The sequence below is a fragment of the Bombina bombina genome, chromosome 1 (genome assembly GCF_027579735.1).
Source record: "Bombina bombina isolate aBomBom1 chromosome 1, aBomBom1.pri, whole genome shotgun sequence".
Lineage (NCBI taxonomy): Eukaryota > Metazoa > Chordata > Amphibia > Anura > Bombinatoridae > Bombina > Bombina bombina.
The window spans coordinates 876,174,053-876,196,409 of record NC_069499.1 but is presented as its reverse complement, the minus strand read 5'-3'; the positions used below and the strand labels follow the sequence as shown (position 1 = coordinate 876,196,409).

The following is a 22,357-nucleotide window of genomic DNA, read 5'->3' as shown; positions in this document are numbered from 1 at the left end:
TTTCAGAACTTTTTCCACCTTTATCGATATTTGTTTGTTTTATAAATATCAAACACCTATTTAAGCGGACGCTTCTGTCTTTCACCTAGACGCCATACACTATTCAGAACAAGCCGGGAGAATCCAGAAGACTTATCGTATACTCCGTTTTGTGGAAAGCTCGTGAAGGACGCTTTGTCTGGATATACACCTTCATTTGGGAGCCTGTCTAAAAGTTTCTATTTGGGCTAAAAGAGCAACTTTTTAATCTTTTGTCTTTGTGATTTTATTTTTATGTATTTATTGTTTAGAAGGTTTATTAGTTAGGACCGGTCATTATTAGATATGCTATGAAATATTAGATGTACTATTAAAGCTTTTTGTAGATTAAGTATTTTTAAGTTTTGTTTAATTGTTTTGAGTTTATTTTTGGGAATCAGATTTACATAAATTTTATCCTTGCATTTCAAATGTGTTTTATTTCATGTTTATAAAAACGAGCTCATTCAACAATTTTTTGAGCTCTAATTAAATAAATATATTTACCCTTAAGTTTGAGACAGAATTATTCCTTATAGCTAAATTATTTTAAAGACGCACATGGTTATACACTCTAAATTCTAAGTATAAGACCATAGCAGCTGAATACATTCCTCTTTTTATACCATTTACTTTAGCATTTAGTTTTGCGCACTTATAAGTGTTGTTTTTGCGCCAAACATATCTCTTGGAATTATGGCCAAAAAGTTCAACTTTGGATTCATCAGACCAGAACACCTTTTGTGACATGCTTTTGGGAAACTTCAGATGTGTTTTTGCAAAATTTAGCCGGGCTTGGATGGTTTTTTTTTGTAAGAAAAGGCTTCCGTCTTGCCACTCTACCCCATAGACCAGACATATGAAGAATATGGGCAATTGTTGTCACATGCACCACACAGCCAGTACTTGCCAGATATTCCTGCAGCTACTTTAATGTTGCTGTAGGCCTCTTGGCAGACTCCCAGACCAGTTTTTTCTTGTCTTTTCATCAATTTTGGAGGCACATCTAGTTCTTGGTAATGTCACTGTTGCACCATATTTTCTTCACTGTGTTCCATGGTATATCTAATGCCTTGGAAATTCTTTTGTACCCTTCTCCTGACTGATACCTTTTAACAATGAGATCCCTCTGATGCTTTAGAAGCTCTCTGCGGACCATGGCTTTTGCTGTAGGATGCGACTAACAAAATGTCAGGAAAGGCCTACTAGAACAGCTGAACTTTATTTGGGGTTAATCAGAGGCACTTTAAATGATGACAGGTGTGTACTGACTCCTATTTAACATGATTTTGAATGTGATTCTATTCTAAAATTGTGAGATTTTAGTTCCTGTTAGAAATGGAAGTGCAGAACACTGTTATATTCCACACAGCCTTTGGCTGTACACTCTAGTGACCTACTTATAACTGTCCCTTATTGGCCACAGCAGAGAAAGTAACCAGTGTTACAACATCGCAGCTCACATTGTTTTATAGACATTAAAACTATACACTTAGTTTCTCACTATTTAAACAACTAATAAAACTTAAAAAAAAAAACACATTTTCATGTTAATCTCAGACTAATCTTTTCTATGACAGCATAATTCTATCTAGCATTTAATTTAGTGTTTAATGTCCCTTTAAGGGCTGATTGCTCAGTGGCTGATAATTACTAACGTTACCTCAAGAATAAGAATATTTTTTACTCAGTATAGGAATATTTTAAAAAAAAAGAAATACATGAAAAAAAATCTAATACATTTTAAAACACCCTATAGTAGCCCAGGTAATTAGTTTTTTCTTTATTTCTTGCCACGAACAGCTCATTACGATTGAAATAGAACACTACCAAGCGAATGCAACTTTTTTTTGTTTATTGGAGTAAACCACTTTATGCTGGTTTTGATTTGAAAGGTTATTTACTTGTATTTTTAGGATCAAAAAATATCTTTTGCAAAAATCGTTAATAAAGTTTGCCTATACCAAATCTGACACCTGTGATTTACCATTTCTTTGTAGAGCAGTGTACTGACTGCATCATTGTTTATAACTGTACTTTAACACTATTGCCATAGCCATTAATAGCCTTCATTTCACAGGCACCTAATTTTTCCCCTCCTTATATACAGAGCAAACTTTTACCTTTCCGTTTCATTGTTAGGATAGTACTTGGCAATTGGAGAGACAGCGTGACTTAAGACGACATATGCATAATCAAAGGCTTGCTTCACCTGCATAGCTCCGTATGAGCTCCGGCCCACATCATTACCTTAGACAGAAAAGAGACAATGTATTTAAATCACATGCTGATAAATTACTATTGCTCTACTGCAGGGTTCATTAAAGGGCCACTGTAAGTAAATATTTTCTATGCCTGTTACTAACTAACTACCCCAGATACGCTTTTTATCAATAGCATTTCATTAACATATCTCTACCGTATGTCAGAAATCTTGTCTGCAAATTTAATTGTTTTCCAAACCCACTCCGTGGGTATCCTTTGCTCTGTCCAATCCGTTTACAATACCTAGGTTTCAAAATGGCGCTTTAAACACAAAGTTATTGGTTTAAGTATTTTGAACATGCAGTGCTGAAAATAGTGGGCAGGATAACGTGACATCATCGGCGAATAAAAGATATAACTTTTAGAACGTCATGAAACTTCGTTTTGGAGAAAAACATAATTTATGTAAGAACTTACCTGATAAATTCATTTCTTTCATATTAGCAAGAGTCCATGAGCTAGTGACGTATGGGATATACATTCCTACCAGGAGGGGCAAAGTTTCCCAAACCTCAAAATGCCTATAAATACACCCCTCACCACACCCACAAATCAGTTTAACGCATAGCCAAGAAGTGGGGTGATAAGAAAAAAGTGAGAAAGCATAAAAAAAAATAAGGAATTGGAATAATTGTGCTTTATACAAAAAAATCATAACCACCACAAAAAGGGTGGGCTTCATGGACTCTTGCTAATATGAAAGAAATGAATTTATCAGGTAAGTTCTTACATAAATTATGTTTTCTTTCATGTAATTAGCAAGAGTCCATGAGCTAGTGACGTATGGGATAATGACTACCCAAGATGTGGATCTTCCACGCAAGAGTCACTAGAGAGGGAGGGATAAAATAAAGACAGCCAAATCCGCTGAAAAATAATCCACACCCAAAATAAAGTTTAAATCTTATAATGAAAAAACTGAAATTATAAGCAGAAGAATCAAACTGAAACAGCTGCCTGAAGTACTTTTCTACCAAAAACTGCTTCAGAAGAAGAAAACACATCAAAATGGTAGAATTTAGTAAAAGTATGCAAAGAAGACCAAGTTGCTGCTTTGCAAATCTGATCAACCGAAGCTTCATTCCTAAACGCCCAGGAAGTAGAAACTGACCTAGTAGAATGAGCTGTAATCCTTTGAGGCGGAGTTTTACCCGACTCGACATAAGCATGATGAATTAAAGATTTCAACCAAGATGCCAAAGAAATGGCAGAGGCCTTCTGACCTTTCCTAGAACCAGAAAAGATAAATAGACTAGAAGTCTTTCAGAAATTCTTAGTAACTTCAACATAATATTTCAACTACATCCAAAGAATGCAATGATCTCTCCTTAGAATTCTTAGGATTAGGACATAATGAAGGAACCACAATTTCTCTACTAATGTTGTTAGAATTCACAACCTTAGGTAAAAATTTAAAAGAAGTTCGCAACACCGCCTTATCCTGATGAAAAATCAGAAAAGGAGACTCACAAGAAAGAGCAGATAATTCAGAAACTCTTCTAGCAGAAGAGATGGCCAAAAGAAACAAAACTTTCCAAGAAAGTAATTTAATGTCCAATGAATGCATAGGTTCAAACGGAAGAGCTTGAAGAGCCCCCAGAACCAAATTCAAACCCAAGGAGGAGAAATTGACTTAATGACAGGTTTTATACGAACCAAAGCTTGTACAAAACAATGAATATCAGGAAGATTAGCAATCTTTCTGTGAAAAAGAACAGAAAGAGCAGAGATTTGTCCTTTCAAGGAACTTGCAGACAAACCTTTATCCAAACCATCCTGAAGAAACTGTAAAATTCTCGGAATTCTAAAAGAATGCCAAGAAAAATGATGAGAAAGACACCAAGAAATGTAAGTCTTCCAGACTCTATAATATATCTTCCTAGATACAGATTTACGAGCCTGTAACATAGTATTAATCACTGAGTCAGAGAAACCTCTTTGACTAAGAATCAAGCGTTCAATCTCCATACCTTTAAATTTAAGGATTTGAGATCCTGATGGAAAAAAAAGGACCTTGCGACAGAAGGTCTGGTCTTAACGGAAGAGTCCACGGTTGGCAAGAGGCCATCCGGACAAGATCCGCATACCAAAACCTGTGAGGCCATGCTGGAGCCACCAGCAGAACAAACGAGCATTCCTTCAGAATCTTGGAGATTACTCTTGGAAGAAGAACTAGAGGCGGAAAGATATAGGCAGGATGATACTTCCAAGGAAGTGACAATGCATCCACTGCTTCCGCTTGAGGATCCCTGGATCTGGACAGATACCTGGGAAGTTTCTTGTTTAGATGAGAAGCCATCAGATCTATTTCTGGAAGTCCCCACATTTGAACAATCTGAAGAAATACCTCTGGGTGAAGAGACCATTCGCCCGGATGTAACGTTTGGCGACTGAGATAATCCGCTTCCCAATTGTCTATACCTGGGATATGAACCGCAGAAACTAGACAGGAGCTGGATTCCGCCCATACCAGTATCCGAGATACTTTTTTCATAGCCAGAGGACTGAGAGTCCCTCCTTGATGATTGATGTATGCCACAGTTGTGACATTGTCTGTCTGAAAACAAATGAACGATTCTCTCTTTAGAAGAGGCCATGACTGAAGAACTCTGAAAATTGCACGGAGTTCCAAAATATTGATTGGTAATCTCACCTCCTGAGATTCCCAAACCCCTTGTGCTGTCAGAGACCCCCAAACAGCTCCCCAACCTGTCAGACTTGCATCTGTTGAAATTACAGTCCAGGTCGGAAGAACAAAAGAAGCCCCCTGAACTAAACAAAGGTGATCTGTCCACAACGTCAGAGAGTGTCGTACAATCGGTTTTAAAGATATTAATTGAGATATCTTCGTGTAATCCCTGCACCACTGGTTCAGCATACAGAGCTGAAGAGGTCGCATGTGAAAATGAGCAAAGGGGATCGCGTCCGATGCAGCAGTCGTAAGACCTAGAATTTCCATGCATAAGGCTACCGAAGGGAATGATTGTGATTGAAGGTTTCGACAAGCTGAAATCAACTTTAGACGTCTCTTGTCTGTCAGAGACAGAGTCATGGACGCTGAATCTATCTGGAAACCTAAAAAGGTTACCCTTGTCTGAGGAATCAATGAACTTTTCGGTAAATTGATCCTCCAACCATGATCTTGAAGAAACAACACAAGTCGATTCGTATGAGATTCTGCTAAATGTGAAGACTGAGCAAGTACCAAGATATCGTCCAAATAAGGAAATACCACAATACCCTGTTCTCTGATTACAGACAGAAGGGCACCGAGAACCTTTGTAAAAATTCTTGGAGCTGTTGCTAGGCCAAACGGCAGAGCCACAAACTGGTAATGCTTGTCTAGGAAAGAGAATCTCAGAAACTGATAGTGATCTGGATGAATCGGAATATGCAGATATGCATCCTGTAAATCTATTGTGGACATACAATGCCCTTGCTGAACAAAAGGCAGGATAGTCCTTATAGTTACCATTTTGAATGTTGGTATCCTTACATAACGATTCAATATTTTTAGATCCAGAACTGGTCTGAAGGAATTCTCCTTCTTTGGTACAATGAAGAGATTTGAATAAAACCCCAGCCCCTGTTCCAGAACTGGAACCGGCAAAATTACTCCAGCCAACTCTAGATCTGAAACACATTTCAGAAATGCTTGAGCCTTCGCTGGATTTACTGGGACACGGGGAAAAAAAAATCTCTTTGCAGGAGGCCTTATCTTGAAGCCAATTCTGTACCCTTCTGAAACAATGTTTTGAATCCAAAGATTGTGAATTGAATTGATCCAAATTTCTTTGAAAAATTGTAATCTGCCCCCTACCAGCTGGGCTGGAATGAGGGCCGCACCTTCATGTGGACTTGGGAGCTGGTTTTGGTTTTCTAAAAGGCTTGGATTTATTCCAGACTGGAGATGGTTTCCAAAATGATACCGCTCCTGTGGGTGAAGGATCAGGCTTTTGTTCCTTATTGTGACGAAAGGAACGAAAACGATTATTAGACCTAAATTTACCTTTAGATTTTTTATCCTGTGGTAAAAAAGTTCCTTTCCCTCCAGTAACAGTTGAGATAATAGAATCCAACTGAGAACCAAATAATTTATTACCCTGGAAAGAAAGGGAAAGCAAAGTTGACTTAGAAGACATTCCAAGTTTTAAGCCATAGAGCTCTTCTAGCTAAAATAGCTAGAGACATATACCTGACATCAACCCTGATGATATCAAAGATGGCATCACAAATAAAATTATTAGTATGTTGAAGAAGATTAACAATGCTATGAGAATTATGATCTGTTACTTGTTGCGCTAAAGCTTCTAACCAAAAAGTTGAAGCTGCAGCAACATCCGCTAAAGATATAGCAGGTCTAAGAAGATTACCTGAACATAAGTAAGCTTTTCTTAGAAAGGATTCAATCTTCCTATCTAAAGGATCCTTAAAAGAAGTACTATCTGCCGTAGGAATAGTAGTACGTCTAGCAAGAGTAGAGACAGCCCCATCAACTTTAGGGATTTTGTCCCAAAATTCTAATCTGTCAGATGGCACAGGATATAATTGCTTAAAACATTTAGAAGGAGTAAATGAATTACCCAAATTATTCCATTCCCTGGAGATTACTTCAGAAATAACATCAGGAACAGGAAAAACTTCTGGAATAACTACAGATTTAAAAACCTTATTTAAACGTTTAGATTTAGTATCAAGAGGACCAGAATCCTCTATTTCTAATGCAATTAATACTTCTTTAAGTAAAGAACGAATAAATTCCATTTTGAATAAATATGAAGATTTATCAGCATCAACCTCTGAAACAGAATCCTCTGAACCAGAGGAATCATTATCAGAATCAGAATGATGATGTTCATTTAAAAATTCATCTGAAAAATGAGAAGTTTTAAAAGACCTTTTACGTTTACTAGAAGGAGGAATAACAGACATAGCCTTCTTAATGGATTTAGAAACAAAATCTCTTATGTTAACAGGAACACTCTGAGTATTAGATGTTGATGGAACAGCAACAGGTAATGAAACATTACTAAAGGAAATATTATCTGCATTAACAAGTTTGTCATGACATTCATTACAAAAAACAGCTGGAGGAATAGATACCACAAGTTTACAGCAGATACACTTAACTTTGGTAGATCCAGCACCAGGCAGCGTTTTTCCAGAAGTATCTTCTGACTCAGTGTCAATCTGGGACATCTTGCAATATGTAATAGAAAAAACAACATATAAAGCAAAATTGATCAAATTCCTTAAATGACAGTTTCAGGAATGGGAAAAAATGCCAGTGAACAAGCTTCTAGCAACCAGAAGCAATAAATAATGAGACTTAAATAATGTGGAGACAATAATGACGCCCATATTTTTTAGCGCCAAAAAAAGACGCCCACATTATTTGGCGCCTAAATGCTTTTGGCGCCAAAAATGACGCAGCATCCGGAACGCCGACACTTTTGGCGCAAAAAAAAGTCAAAAATGACGCAACTCCCGGCGACACGTATGACGCCGGAAACAGAAAAAAAAATTTGCGCCAAAAAAGTCAGCGCCAAGAATGACGCAATAAAATGAAGCATTTTCAGCCCCCGCGAGCCTAACAGCCCACAGGGAAAAAAAGTCAAATTTTAAGGTAAGAAAAAAATTGATTTATTCATATGCATTATCCCAAATATGAAACTGACTGTCTGAAATAAGGAACGTTGAACATCCTGAGTCAAGGCAAATAAATGTTTGAATACATATATTTAGAACTTTATATAAAAGTGCCCAACCATAGCTTAGAGTGTCACAGAAAATAAGACTTACTTACCCCAGGACACTCATCTACATATAGTAGAAAGCCAAACCAGTACTGAAACGAGAATCAGTAGAGGTAATGGTATATATAAGAGTATATCGTCGATCTGAAAAGGGAGGTAAGAGATGAATCTCTACGACCGATAACAGAGAACCTATGAAATAGACCCCGTAGAAGGAGATCATTGAATTCAAATAGGCAATACTCTCCTCACATCCCTCTGACATTCACTGCACGCTGAGAGGAAAACCGGGCTCCAACCTGCTGCGGAGCGCATATCAACGTAGAATCTAGCACAAACTTACTTCACCACCTCCATAGGAGGCAAAGTTTGTAAAACTGATTTGTGGGTGTGGTGAGGGGTGTATTTATAGGCATTTTGAGGTTTGGGAAACTTTGCCCCTCCTGGTAGGAATGTATATCCATACGTCACTAGCTCATGGACTCTTGCTAATTACATGAAAGAAATATAGGTCAGTAGGTTTTAATTAATGTTTATTAACTTTAATATGTTAGTTGTTTAGCTTAAAAATTATAACAGAAAGTAATCCTTTAAACTTTTTTCCCCAACACCCAGTGCAATGATACCACATGACCCTATTGTATGCTTGGTCTGAACATTTCTAAAGTAATATACCACAAGATATCTGCAATTTTTGGCAAAGTGACTAAAATGTATGTCTATTTATTCCCGAGTGTTGTAAAAAGGTAATTACACAAACTCTCATACACACACAACACTTTTATAGAGCACAGACACACACCACAGACAAGTCGAGACCCAGCAATGGGTCTTGACTCGTAGTTTGAAGAACCTTGAGCTATTGGGCCCTTCCAAGGTAGCTATCTAGAAAGAGAAAAACGTTATTGCTCAGACAGCTCCATTTTATATTTATTTTAGTTATTCTTTCTCCTAGAGATCTTAATACAACATGTTTTCCATTGTACATTTAGAAGAAGATTATTTAAAAATCTTATTTCTTTGAGGGATGTTGATGAAATGGCACTATTATCTGAAGAATTTGCAACCTACAGTGTGCATAGCACTAATCTCTACATTTTAAAACCTCTTCAGTCTCTTAAGCATTGCAAATTTATTTATTTAACATCTAATAATGAATCCGTGATAAACAGCTAATGGTTACTTTTAAATATCATTTTCAAATTGATGGGAGCCTGTTTTGGTTAATAAAAACAAAATGTATGCTGACCTGATAAATTAATTTTTGTATACAATGGTTAGAGTCCACGAGCCATAACATCATTCAGTGGGATTAAAGTCCAACTCTACAGGAGGTGGAAAAACACCCCACACAACAGAGCTTAAATACTCCTACTTTCCAATAATTTATTGGTCATACATATGGCCAATAGAAAGGAGAAAACGTAGGAAAAGAAAAAGCAGGCTAAAAAGTGCAAACTGGTACTGCTGCCAACTATTACGGAAAAAACAAGAGCGGGTCTCGTGGACTCTCACCATCATGAAAGAAATTAATTTATTGAGTAGGCATACACTTGTTTTTTTCATAAGATGGTGAGAGTCCACGAACAATCATATGTGGGATCCTTTACCCAAGCTGTGAAGTCCACAAGACCACCACGAAAAAGGGAGGGAAAAATAGTTAAAAGTAATAGAAAGGTTAAAATTGCATTTTAAATATAAGCATTTCTGCAATAAACTTCCTTTAGCAAAAATGCTACTAGTAAAAAGTTATTACTGTATTTCAGCAGCATATGCAAATATCCTGCAAGAGCCTGTGCACCAGTATTTAAAACAAAATGTACGCTTACCTGATACATTTCTTTCTTTCCGGGCATGGAGAGAGTCCACGATTTCATTACTAGTGGGATATTCAACTCCTGGCCAGCAGGAGGAGGCAAAGAGCATCCCAGCAAAGCCGTTAAGTGTAACTTCCGTTACCCATAATCCGCAGACATTCAGCAGAAGAAAAATGGAAAAAGAATTACACAAAAGTATATAGAGGTGCATGAGGTTTACTCAAAAAACTTAAATTATGCTTACCTGATAATTTTCTTTTCTTCAGATGGAAAGAGTCCACAGCTGCATTCATTACTTTTGTGAATTCAGAACCTGGCCACCAGGAGGAGGCAAAGACACCCTACCCAAAGGCTTAAATACCTGCCCCACTTCCCTCATCCCCCAGTCATTCTGCCGAGGGAACAAGGAACAGTAGAAGACATATCAGGGTGAAAAGGTGCTAGAAGAACAAAATGATAGACGCCCCACAAAAAAAAGGAAGGGGAGCTGTGGACTGTTTCCATCTGAAGAAAAGAAAATTATCAGGTAAGCATAATTTAAGATTTTCTTCATAAATGGAAAGAGTCTACAGCTGCATTCATTACTTTTAGGAAAACAATTCTCAAGCTATAGAGGACACTGAATGCTAAAACGGGAGGGTACAAGAGCCAGACCTGAAAAACCCCTACCCAACAAAATCCCTCTTCGTCTGAAGCTAAGAACAACTTTTGAAAAAAGGCCCAAGGACACTGACCAACAGATAGTCCACAAGCCTTGCTAGAGACCACAGGAACTAGACGCAACTGACCCAACAGCCTCCAGGAGACCCTGTCGCCCAGCAGTCAGTCTTCAAACAACACACCCCTTACTAGAAGAAGAAAATACACGGCGAAAACAAGCATAAGGAACTCCAGAAAAAAAGGGCACAATAAGTCCTTAAACAGAGCAAAAACCTGAGAAACCGGGTCAGGCTAACAGAGACCCAACCAGTCTCGTAGAAACAGGGGGAGGCAACGCCCAGACCCCAGAGATACAGAAACAGACTAAGGCCGGGAGTCTGAACAGAGAAGAGAATCTTCCCCTAACACAGTGCAACCGCACTCTAGTTAAGACGACTGAAGACGAAGGTCCCCAGAGTCGTAAAAAGGTAGCTCTGAATATCTCAATTTTCAGAACCGAACCTCGTGCAGCAAGCTTAGAAAGGTGAACACCTGACGTACAACCCCTGGAGACAAAACACTGATGCACAAACTTGAATACTTGCAGGGCAAATAAGGAGCAGCTGAAATAGGATCCTTCAGGCTGCTAAGCATCCACCAACCAGTGGATAACATCGCAGGCTATCCAAGAGCCGCCAGTACTTCCCACAGATCTTTGAACGTGGAGAAAAAAACAGAACCTCAAAGAGGCTCACTGTACCTCGAATGACCTGAGGAAGATTAGCAGAGCAACAGATCACAGATCCTGCTCCAAACACCGGACCAACCCAAGCGGCAGGCATGACTGATAGACCAGAACAGAAAGACCCCAACCACAGGCCCCCAGGGACAGGAAATAATGGGGGGATTCACCCACCCCAACAGGTGCCAACCCAATCCGCTCCTCCAATAAGGCACTCCCAAGGAGAACCCCCTAAGACCTGGAACAGAGAAAGTGCAATAGATCCTTAGAAAGACCTGTCACAACTCTCTTAGTCTCTACATTGAGATTTCAATTTCCAACAGTTGGAACAGAACATTCCACAGAGCAGCAGACTGCTTTCCTTTACCGAAACAAAAGCCACTTGTTCCAACCTCCTACACACAGGGCAGGACAATGACCTTTCAGAGAGAGAAAACCCCAGGTCTTAAGAAAGACAAGCCACCCCCTCAAAGGGGAGGGCACATATAAGAACAGCACACATGCCCCAAGACAAGATGCCGAATAAGGACCGAATAAAAAAGCAACCAGATACCACTGTTGAATCCACAGAGAAAACCCCCATGAAAAGGAGCACACTCCGTCCAAAGGACAAGTCAGGCCTTAAAGTTTGAAACCAGGTCCCGAAGGTGGATATGAACCCTGGCCTTCCTGCTTGCAAGCTCAATGAGCTAGCCCCTATGTCCAAACATAGTCTCCCTGAAAAAACTGGGGCATCCCGAACCAGTCCGTAGCATCATAAGTCTCTTAAGAAAACTCCAAGCCTACGGCTTACTAGGCCGGAACTAATCCTGCGGGGCCCTGGACCAGAGACCCAGATCACTTTAAAACGAACGACACCCTCAGGGAACATGATACCCTGTCTGAAGAAAAACAGACCTCACAAGGGACAATAACCGGGCTAACCCGGAGAACGGGTACAGGACTCACTCGTAATTCCCAGCCCAAAGGGAAGAGAACATTCTTAGCAGAAGGTCAACACCCCCCAAACATGGTGCTAGGCCGCGACAAAGTCACGCCATCACTATAGAGCTCCAGGACCCAAGGACAACTCACACGAAGTTCAAGACTAAGGGAATCATAACGAGAACAGAGCCACCCGAAAGAGAGAGTAGAAAAAGGCTAGTCTCCATAATCCTTTCAGACTATCTTTCCGGAGGACCACACCCAAGGAAGAAGAATGCAGAGCATCCCGAACCCTGGTAGAAACATCCCCTAAGCAAACACTTGGAAAAGGAGACAACACCCCCTATCGTTCTCGATATGGAGACAACTAACTCTCGGAAGTAGACAAAGCTGCACGGCCCTCACTTCCTAAATAAAATTAAATGATGAATCTGGCAGCAGTGGGATCTGAACCACGCCTCCGAAGAGACTGGGGCCTTATCCAGCGCCTTACACCGCTCGGCCCCGCTACCTAGCTCAAAGCCGCCAGAAACCCAGACGAAGTCCAGAAGTCTCGACTCGAAGGAACAAAGTCCTAAAAGGACACTCCCAAACAGACCTTTAAAAGGCAAGACCGCCAAGAACCAGCTGGATGAAGGACCTAAATCCTCCATTTTTAACCTCAAACCCACAACGGGGAGCAAAACTCTAGTTCCCACAAAAATCGGAAACAGAACATGTCACAACGGAGACACAGCCGACTAGATTGACAGGCTAATGAGGACTGAACCATCCCCCATGCCCTTAAGCAAACCACAGACCATCAAGTCCTCTCAGGATGCTAGCTGAAACTTGTAAAGTAAAAACAAGGAAAACACCACAAGTCATATTGTGAGCACTAGGCACCCTCACCAGACCAGCCAGGCATAAAAGGCGCCACGTGTCTGAACTAGGCCTCAAAGACAGAAGGATTTGTACCCAGTCAGGACCAGCCTGAAACCAAGGGCCCCAGCACTGTCAAGGCCACAGAGTCTCCCCCAAGATGGAGGGATAGACAACAGACAAACATAGGATGCTAGCTGAAACTTGTAAAGTAAAAACAAGGAAAACACCACAAGTCATATTGTGAGCACTAGGCACCCTCACCAGACCAGCCAGGCATAAAAGGCGCCACGTGTCTGAACTAGGCCTCAAAGACAGAAGGATTTGTACCCAGTCAGGACCAGCCTGAAACCAAGGGCCCCAGCACTGTCAAGGCCACAGAGTCTCCCCCAAGATGGAGGGATAGACAACAGACAAACATAGGACTAGCACTCTTGAACAAACTTTTGTAAAAGCAAACAGTGCGACCACAAAATCACAAGTATCAATTCCAAAGAAGAAAGTTCACGAAGGAAACATTACCACAACATGAGCTTAAACCAAAGAAAATCTATCCTCACCTTATTAAATAAAAGCTCAGGCAACCTGTAGGTTATCGCTTAGGAAGAACGGACACACACGCAGGACAAGCCCAACAGGAATCCGAATCTTCCAAGCTCAGAACTGGAAACGGATACTCAAATAACAGAGTATAAGAAGATTACCTCATCCCCTTATATCTAATCATGCAAGCCAGTCGAAGAGTAAGACTGAGAAATCCCCACATTAAGAGTGGGATACTCAAGCAACGCCAAAACGTGCCTCAGTAGAACATGAAGGCACGCCGGTTAATAACGAAAGGCGCAACATACCTCCGCCGGGACAAATGAAGACACCGGCCCCGAAGGTTGACCCCTGAAGCCTCAGGGGCAGTCGGTCCCCCGGAGGGCTGAACTGGACCAGGCAATCCCATGCCTGACGAGCCCCAGTTAACGGAACACGGACAATATCGTGAGTACACTCCCGGGAGGTGCAGATGCACCAGCGCCAAAAATATGGCCATGCGGAACCGTGTCATAACCTCCGGTGGGAACAGGCCACTCTCCATAGAAGGAAAAGCGTTTGGGTTACCTGCATGCGTAGTAGAGTTCTTGGTAGGGAACTCGCCTTGTGGGAAATAGAATCCCCAGAGGCGGATAATTCAGCAGGCCCCTGATTCCCCAATCTCGAGGAACAGAGCACTCTAAAAACAGCATTCGGAACATAACTGATGGGCATGCATCACCTGGGGCAATTCATATTCTTCGTAAGAAGTAGAATCTGAATCACAGACATCCGTCTCCACAAAATCAGAATCCTCCATAACTGGGATATTGATTAAAAAATGGACCAATAAGAAAAATCTAAATGGCACCTTACACCGCTGGGACACTCACCACCTCCTGTGAACCAGACATACTAGCGGACCAGAATTTCTCTGTCGCCACACGGTCAGGAATGCGGAAATGGAGAGCTAAAGATGTGACCACGCCCGGTCACAAGGTAAACCGTGCAGTCCATGAAAAAAGCGTGCCCGACCGTAAAGGTCACATCGCTAGACATAGGCCGTTATGTTCCAAAATAGCCATGAGCTGAAGTTTCACTACACAGTAGCATATAGAATCACATAAACATGATTAAAAAAAACCCTGTTCAATAACCCCCCTTAGGAGATATTGAGCCTCGATTACATAAGATACAAAAGGAGTCTCACTAAGACCCTATGTTAAGGCTATCCCCGAAAGGTTGTAGCTCCACTCGGATATACAGTAGTAATTACAATACATCCATGATGAAAGTAAAATTAAACAATCTTACCGGAATCTACGCCATGGAACAGGAACACGGCCCTTCAAGCGTGACAGATAGTAGCGTCGCTTCTACCATGGACTTGAGAGAAGAAAGCAGGCAGCAAAACCTGTTAACGCTGATTGCTTGTGGAACTGTTAATATGAGTCGGGATAGTTTCGCACTCCGGACTCTAACTTTCACCCATGCTCTCACTGAGAGACTACTTAAAATTCCAGTCCCATGCCGAAGAGTACTACCCTCCATAAGAGACTATCGAAAACTTCTAACACTTCTCTGCCAACCTCCTGGGACGAAAGGCAAAGAATGACTGGGGGGATGAGGGAAGTGGGGGAGGTATTTAAGCCTTTGGCTGGGGTGTCTTTGCCTCCTCCTGATGGCCAGGTTCTGAATTCCCAACAGTAATGAATCAAGCTGTGGACTCTTTATGAAGAAAAAATTGCCTAATTAAAATCGAAGAGAGGGCGGGGTGGTGGACTCTCCATGCCCGGAAATAAATAATTAGTTAAGCATAGATTTTACTTTCTTTCCTATGGCATGGAGATTCCACAACTTCATTCCAATTACTAGTGGGAACCAATACCCAAGCTAGAAGAACCATTCTCCCAAAAGAGCCCTCAGCCGAGGCAAAAGTATAAAATTTGTAGAATTTGGAAAAAGTATGCAAAGAGGACCATGTTGCCGCCTAGCAAATTTGATCCACAGAAACTTTATTCTTGAAAGCCCAGGAAGAAGAGACAGCCCTGGTGGAATGAGCCGTAATTCTCTCAGGAGGCTGCTGTCCAGCTGTCTCATAAGCTAAAATGGATAACACTTCTCAACCAGAGAGACAGTAGTAGAAGTGGCCTTCTAACCCTTACGCTTGCCAGACAAAACAACAAAAAGGGCAGAAGATTGTCTACAATCTTTAGTAGCTTGAAGATGAAATTTTACAGCATGCACCACATTCAAGTTATGTAACAGACAAAAAGGAAGGAACAACAATTTCCTGATTGATATTTCAATACGACACAACCTTAGCGACAAAAACAGAATTTATGTTTACCTGATAAATTACTTTCTCCAACGGTGTGTCCGGTCCACGGCGTCATCCTTACTTGTGGGATATTCTCTTCCCCAACAGGAAATGGCAAAGAGCCCAGCAAAGCTGGTCACATGATCCCTCCTAGGCTCCGCCTTCCCCAGTCATTCGACCGACGTAAAGGAGGAATATTTGCATAGGAGAAATCATATGATACCGTGGTGACTGTAGTTAGAGAAATTAAATCATCAGACCTGATTAAAAAACCAGGGCGGGCCGTGGACCGGACACACCGTTGGAGAAAGTAATTTATCAGGTAAACATAAATTCTGTTTTCTCCAACATAGGTGTGTCCGGTCCACGGCGTCATCCTTACTTGTGGGAACCAATACCAAAGCTTTAGGACACGGATGATGGGAGGGAGCAAATCAGGTCACCTAGATTGAAGGCACCACGGTTTGCAAAACCTTTCTCCCAAAAATAGCCTCAGAAGAAGCAAAAGTATCAAATTTGAGAGAGGTAGAAGTTGCTTTTTGACCTCTCCTTTTACCAGAATAAACAACAAACAAGGAAGATGTATGTCTGAAATCCTTTGTAGCCTCTAAATAGAATTTTAGAGCACGAACTACATCCAAATTGTGCAACAAACGTTCCTTCTTTGAAACTGGATTCGGACACAAAGAAGGCACAACTATCTCCTGGTTAATATTTTTGTTAGAAACAACTTTCGGAAGAAAACCAGGTTTAGTACGCAAAACCACCTTATCTGCATGGAACACCAGATAAGGAGGAGAACACTGCAGAGCAGATAACTCTGAAACTCTTCTAGCAGAAGAAATTGCAACCAAAAACAAAACTTTCCAAGATAATAACTTAATATCTACGGAATGTAAGGGTTCAAACGGAACCCCTTGAAGAACTGAAAGAACTAAATTGAGACTCCAAGGAGGAGTCAAAGGTTTGTAAACAGGCTTGATTCTAACCAGAGCCTGAACAAAAGCCTGAACATCTGGCACAGCCGCCTTCATCACATATATTTAAATGGAGAGGAACCTTGGCTTCCGAACATACAGAACATCGTCTATCTGATAGTTCAGACATGTTAATAGGCATAAACTTGATAACAAAGCACAAAAAACGTTTTAAAATAAAACAGTTACTGTCTCTTTAAATTTTAAACTGAACACACTTTTTTACTGAATATACGCAAAAGTATGAAGGAAATGTTCAAAATTCACCAAAATTTCACCACAGTGTCATAAAGCCTTAAAAGTATTGCACACCAAATTTGAAAGCTTTAACTCTTAAAATAACGGAACCGGAGCCGTTTTTACATTTAACCCCTATACAGTCCCTGGTATCTGCTTTGCTGAGACCCAACCAAGCCCAGAGGGGAATACGATACCAAATGACGCCTTCAATAAGCTTTTTCAGTGGATCTGAGCTCCTCACACATGCATCTGCATGCCTTGCTTCTCAAAAACAACTGCGCATTAGTGGCGCGAAAATGAGGCTCTGCCTATGACTAGAAAAGGCCCCCAGTGAAAAAGGTGTCCAATACAGTGCCTGCCGTTTTTTTAATAAAATTCCCAAGATTAAAATAACTCTCCAAAGTTATAAACCAATAAATATGCTTATAAAGTAATCGTTTTGGCCCAGAAAAATGTCTACCAGTCTTTAAAGCCCTTGTGAAGCCCTTTTATTCTTATATTGAAAATTAAGAAAATGGCTTACCGGATCCCATAGGGAAAATGACAGCTTCCAGCATTACCAAGTCTTGTTAGAAATGTGTCATACCTCAAGCAGCCAAAGTCTGCTCACTGTTTCCCCCAACTGAAGTTAATTCCTCTCAACAGTCCTGTGTGGAAACAGCCATCGATTTTAGTAACGGTTGCTAAAATCATTTTCCTCTTACAAACAGAAATCTTCATCTCTTTTCTGTTTCAGAGTAAATAGTACATACCAGCACTATTTTAAAATAACAAACTCTTGATAGAAGAATAAAAACTACATTTAAACACCAAAAAACTCTGAGCCATCTCCGTGGAGATGTTGCCTGTGCAACGGCAAAGAGAATGACTGGGGAAGGCGGAGCCTAGGAGGGATCATGTGACCAGCTTTGCTGGGCTCTTTGCCATTTCCTGTTGGGGAAGAGAATATCCCACAAGTAAGGATGACGCCGTGGACCGGACACACCTATGTTGGAGAAATCTAACTTAGTATGAAGGACTGCCTTGTCCGCATGAAAAATAAGGTAAGGGAAATCACAATGCAAAGCTGAAAGCTCAGAAACTCTGCGAGCGGAAGAAATAGCGAGAAGGAACAAAACCTTCCAAGATAACATTTTAATATCAACAGAATGCATTGACTCAAACAGAGCCTGATGCAAAACTTTAAGAACAAAGTTAAGGCTCCAAGGAGGAGCAACAGGTTCAAACACAGGCCTGATTCTGACCAGGGCCTGAACAAAAGCTTGAACATCTAGCGAATCTGCCAGACGTTAATATGATCATTTTCTTTTCTTCAAATGGAAAAAGAGTCTACAGCTGCATTCATTACTTTTGGGAATTCAGAACCTGGCCACCAGGAGGAGGCAAAGACACCCCAGCCAAAGGCTTAAATACCTCATTCTACCGAGGAAACAAGGAACAGTAGAAATATCAGAAGAAATATCAGGGTTAAAAGTTGCCAGAAGAACAAAAATAACAGACGTCCCACAGAAAAATACGCGCGGGGAGCTGTGGAATCTTTCCATCTGAAGAAAAGAAAATTATCAGGCAGGCAAAATTTCTTTCTTTTCGGGCATGGAGAGTCCACCACCCCGCCCTCTCTTCAATTTTAATTTGGCAGTTTTTTCTTCATAAATGGAAAGAGTCCACAGCTGCATTTATTACTTTTGGGAAAACAATACCAAAGCTATAGAGGACACTGAATGCAAAAACGGGAGGGTACAAGAGGCAGCCCATTCTGAGGGCACAAGGCCTGAAACCCCCTACCCAACAACATCCCGCTTTGTCCAAAGCCGAGAACAACTTTGAAAAAGAAAAGGCCCAAGGACCCTGACCACAGATAGTCCACAAGCCTTGCTAGAGACCGCAGGAACTAGACTCAACTGAGTCAACAGCCCTCCAGGAGACACTGTCGCCCAGCAGTCGGTCTCCAAACAACACAACCCTTACTAAAGAAAGAAAACACACGGATAAAACATGAATGTTCTTTTAAAGCGTGGCTAATCCCCCTTAAGGGACTCAAGGCGCTGCTTATCTTATCAACCTCAAAAGGAGGAAGGCTGAGTAGAACTTGCGGGGGATCGAACTTGCAACTCTCGGTTTGCCACAGCGCAGAGTAGCCACAGTGCATTAGTATGCTGAGCTAGCTGTCCCGCTACCATAAGCAACTCCAGACCAACAGAGACCCACCAGTATTATAGAAACAAGGGGAGGAAAAATCCAAAGCCCAGACCCCAGAAATACAGAAACCACAGGAAAAAGGCCGGGAGTCTGAAACAGAGAAGCTCTTCCCCATAACACAGTGCAACCACACTCTAAAAAGCAACTGAAGACGAAGGTCCCCAAGTTGCTAAAACGTAGCGCAGAATACAGAAATATTCAGAAACGAAACCTTGAGCAGCAAGCTCAGATAGGTCTGACGAACACCAGCTGAAGCAAAAACACTGCAAAACCTTAAGAACAAGTTTTAACTCCAAGGAGGAGCGCTAGATCGAAACAAAGGCCTGATTCTAGTCAGAGCCTGAACAAAAGACTGGACGTCTGGTAGCTCAGCGAGCCTCTTGTGCAGTAAAACAGATAGGGCCGAAATCTGTCCCTTAAGGTAGCTAGCCGAAAGACCCTTCTCCAGACCATCCTGTAGAAAGGAAAGAATACTGGAAACCCTGACTTTATGCTAGGGAAATCCACACTCTTCACACCAGAATAAGTAGGTCCTCCACACCTTATAAAGACTAAGCATTCAATCTCCATGCAGTCAGCCTCAGAGAATCTAGATTTTGATGAACAAAAGGACCTTGTTCCAGCAGATACCTGCGACAAGGTAACCTCCGTGGAGGAGATGAGGACATCCCCACCAAGTCTGCGAACCACATCCTCCGAGGCAACGATGGAGCAATTAGAATCACTGATGCTCGCTCCTGCTTGATGCGGGCCACTACACAAGTTAGAAGTGGTAATTGATGGAAAATGTAGACCAGACTGAACCTCCAAGGCACTGCTAATGCATATAGTAGCGCCGCCTGAGGAGCTCTGGACCGCAACCCATATCTGGGTTGCTTGGAATTAAGCCGGGACGCCATGAGATTTATCTCCAGTGTCCCCCATCTGCTGCATATCTCCGCAAACACCTCAGGATGGAGAGACCATTCCCCGGATGACAAGATTGTCTGCTGAAGAAATCCGCCTCCCAGTTGTCCACACTCGGAATGTGGATCGCTGACAGCGAGCAGTTGTTGGCCTCCGCCCATTAGAGAATCCAAGATACTTCCCTCATTGCTAGGGATCTCCTCGTTCCCCCCAGATGGTTGATGTAAGTCACTGAGGTTATGTTGTCCAATTGGAATCTGGAAAACTGAGCCGAACCCAGAAGGGGCCAAGCCCTCAGAGCATTGAAGATCGCTCGAAGCTCCAAGATGTTGATCAGGAGGAGGGATTCCTCTCGAGTCCACAGGTCCTGTGCGTTCCTTGCACCCCAAACATCTCCCCATCCTGTGAGACTCGCATCCATATTCACAATCTCCCAGGATGGTCTCAAGAAGGTGATCTGGACAGAGCCACCAGGAGAGCGATTCTGTAAATCAGCTGTCCAGAGAAATCGGTTGAGACAGATCTGAATGATTGTTGTTCCACTGTCTCAGCATGCACAGCTGAAGAGGTCTGAGATGGAATCTGCAAAGGGGATGATGTCCATGCAGGACACCATGAGCCCAATTACCTCCATACACGGAGCCACAGATGGCCTGAAGGAGGTCTGGATTGCAAGACAATTGGAAGTTAGCTTGTAACGTCTCGGGTCTGTAAGAAATATCCTCATGGATATGGAGTCTATTATCGTACCAAGAAACTCCACCCTGGTACTGGGAATAAGAGAACTCTTTTCTAAGTTTATCTTCCATCCATGAGATCGAAGAAGAGAAAGAAGGGCTTTCGAATGGGTCTCTGCTAGACGACAGGACGGTGCTTGAACCAAAATATCGTCTAAGTACAGCACCACTGCCATCCCTCTGGTTCTGGCCACTGCGAGCAGAGCCCTTAGAACCTTCGGAAAAATTCTTGGAGCAGTAACTAGACCAAACGGAAGTGCAATAAACTGGAAGGGCTGGTCTAGGAACGCAAATCTTAGGAACTTGAAGGAAGTGTTCCTTGTGTATAGGGATGTGAAGGTAGACATCCTTCAGGTCTATCATTGTCATGAATTGTCCTTCCTGGACTGAGGGAAGAATTTACCTATTGTCTCCATCTTGAACGAGGGGACAGCCAGGAATTTGTTCAAGCACTTTAGGTCCAGAATCGGACCAAAAGTACCCTCCTTCTTTGGTACCACAAAAAGGTTTGAGTAGTATCCCAGACCTCTCTCTGCTGGAGGTACCGGTACGGTGGAAAGACTTCTATCTTATCTGGCCTGTATCCCTGAGCGATGACCTCTAGTACCCACGGGACTTGCACGTCCCCAAACCAAGCTTCCGAAAATAGAGATAGTCTGCCCGTACCAGATCTAAGGCCAGGGGCCCCCCCTTCATGCCGACTTCGACTCGGCTGGCTTCTTGTTCTGCTTGGATTTATTCCAGGACTGAGAAGGTTTCAGAGTTCCCTTGGACTGCTCAGGCTTCGTAGAGGGCTGCTGATGTTGCAATTTGTCAGAACGAAAGGAGCACAAAAATAAGAACTTGTCCCTTAGGTTTGTTCTTATTATCCTGTGGTAAAAAGGCACCCTTGTCTAAAGTAACCGTGGATATGATAGAGTCCAGGCCTGGACCAAAGAGAATTTTACCCTTAAAGGGACATAATACTCCTATGCTAAATCACTTGAAACTGATGCAGTATAACTGTAAAAAGCTGACAGGAAAATATCACCTGAGCATCTCTATGTAAAAAACGAAGATATTTTACCTCACAATCTCCTCAGCACAGCAGAGTAAGTTCTGTATAAGAAGTTATACTCAGCTGCAGGTAAAAAAAATAAAAAAATGAAGAAATGAACAGCAGCCAATCAGCATCAGCAGTACTGAGGTCATGAACTCTTTTACTGTGATCTAATGAGATTTTACTTAACCCTCATTAGATTTCATAGCAAACTTCCTTTAAACTGAATAGGGAAATAACATGAGTGCACGTAAGCTCGCCCTTTCCGCTGTCCCGGGACAGACATACTGATATGCTGCTTAGAAATCCTTTAGAATGGGATGTGGCGACTGAGAAACTTTTGAGGTAAAATATCTTTTTTTTTTTTTTACATAGAGATGTTCAGGTGATATTTT

General features: G+C 41.7%; 1 protein-coding gene across 1 annotated transcript in view; it reads right to left on the bottom strand.

Moving 5' to 3' along the window:
* Positions 1 to 22,357, bottom strand: part of TENT4B (terminal nucleotidyltransferase 4B) — a 284,658-nt gene that overhangs the window by 90,105 nt on the left and 172,196 nt on the right. Inside the window, exon 6 of the mRNA XM_053715720.1 lies at positions 2,142 to 2,268. Coding sequence (XP_053571695.1) covers positions 2,142 to 2,268 — 127 coding nt within the window. The remainder of the gene's footprint in view (positions 1 to 2,141; positions 2,269 to 22,357) is intronic.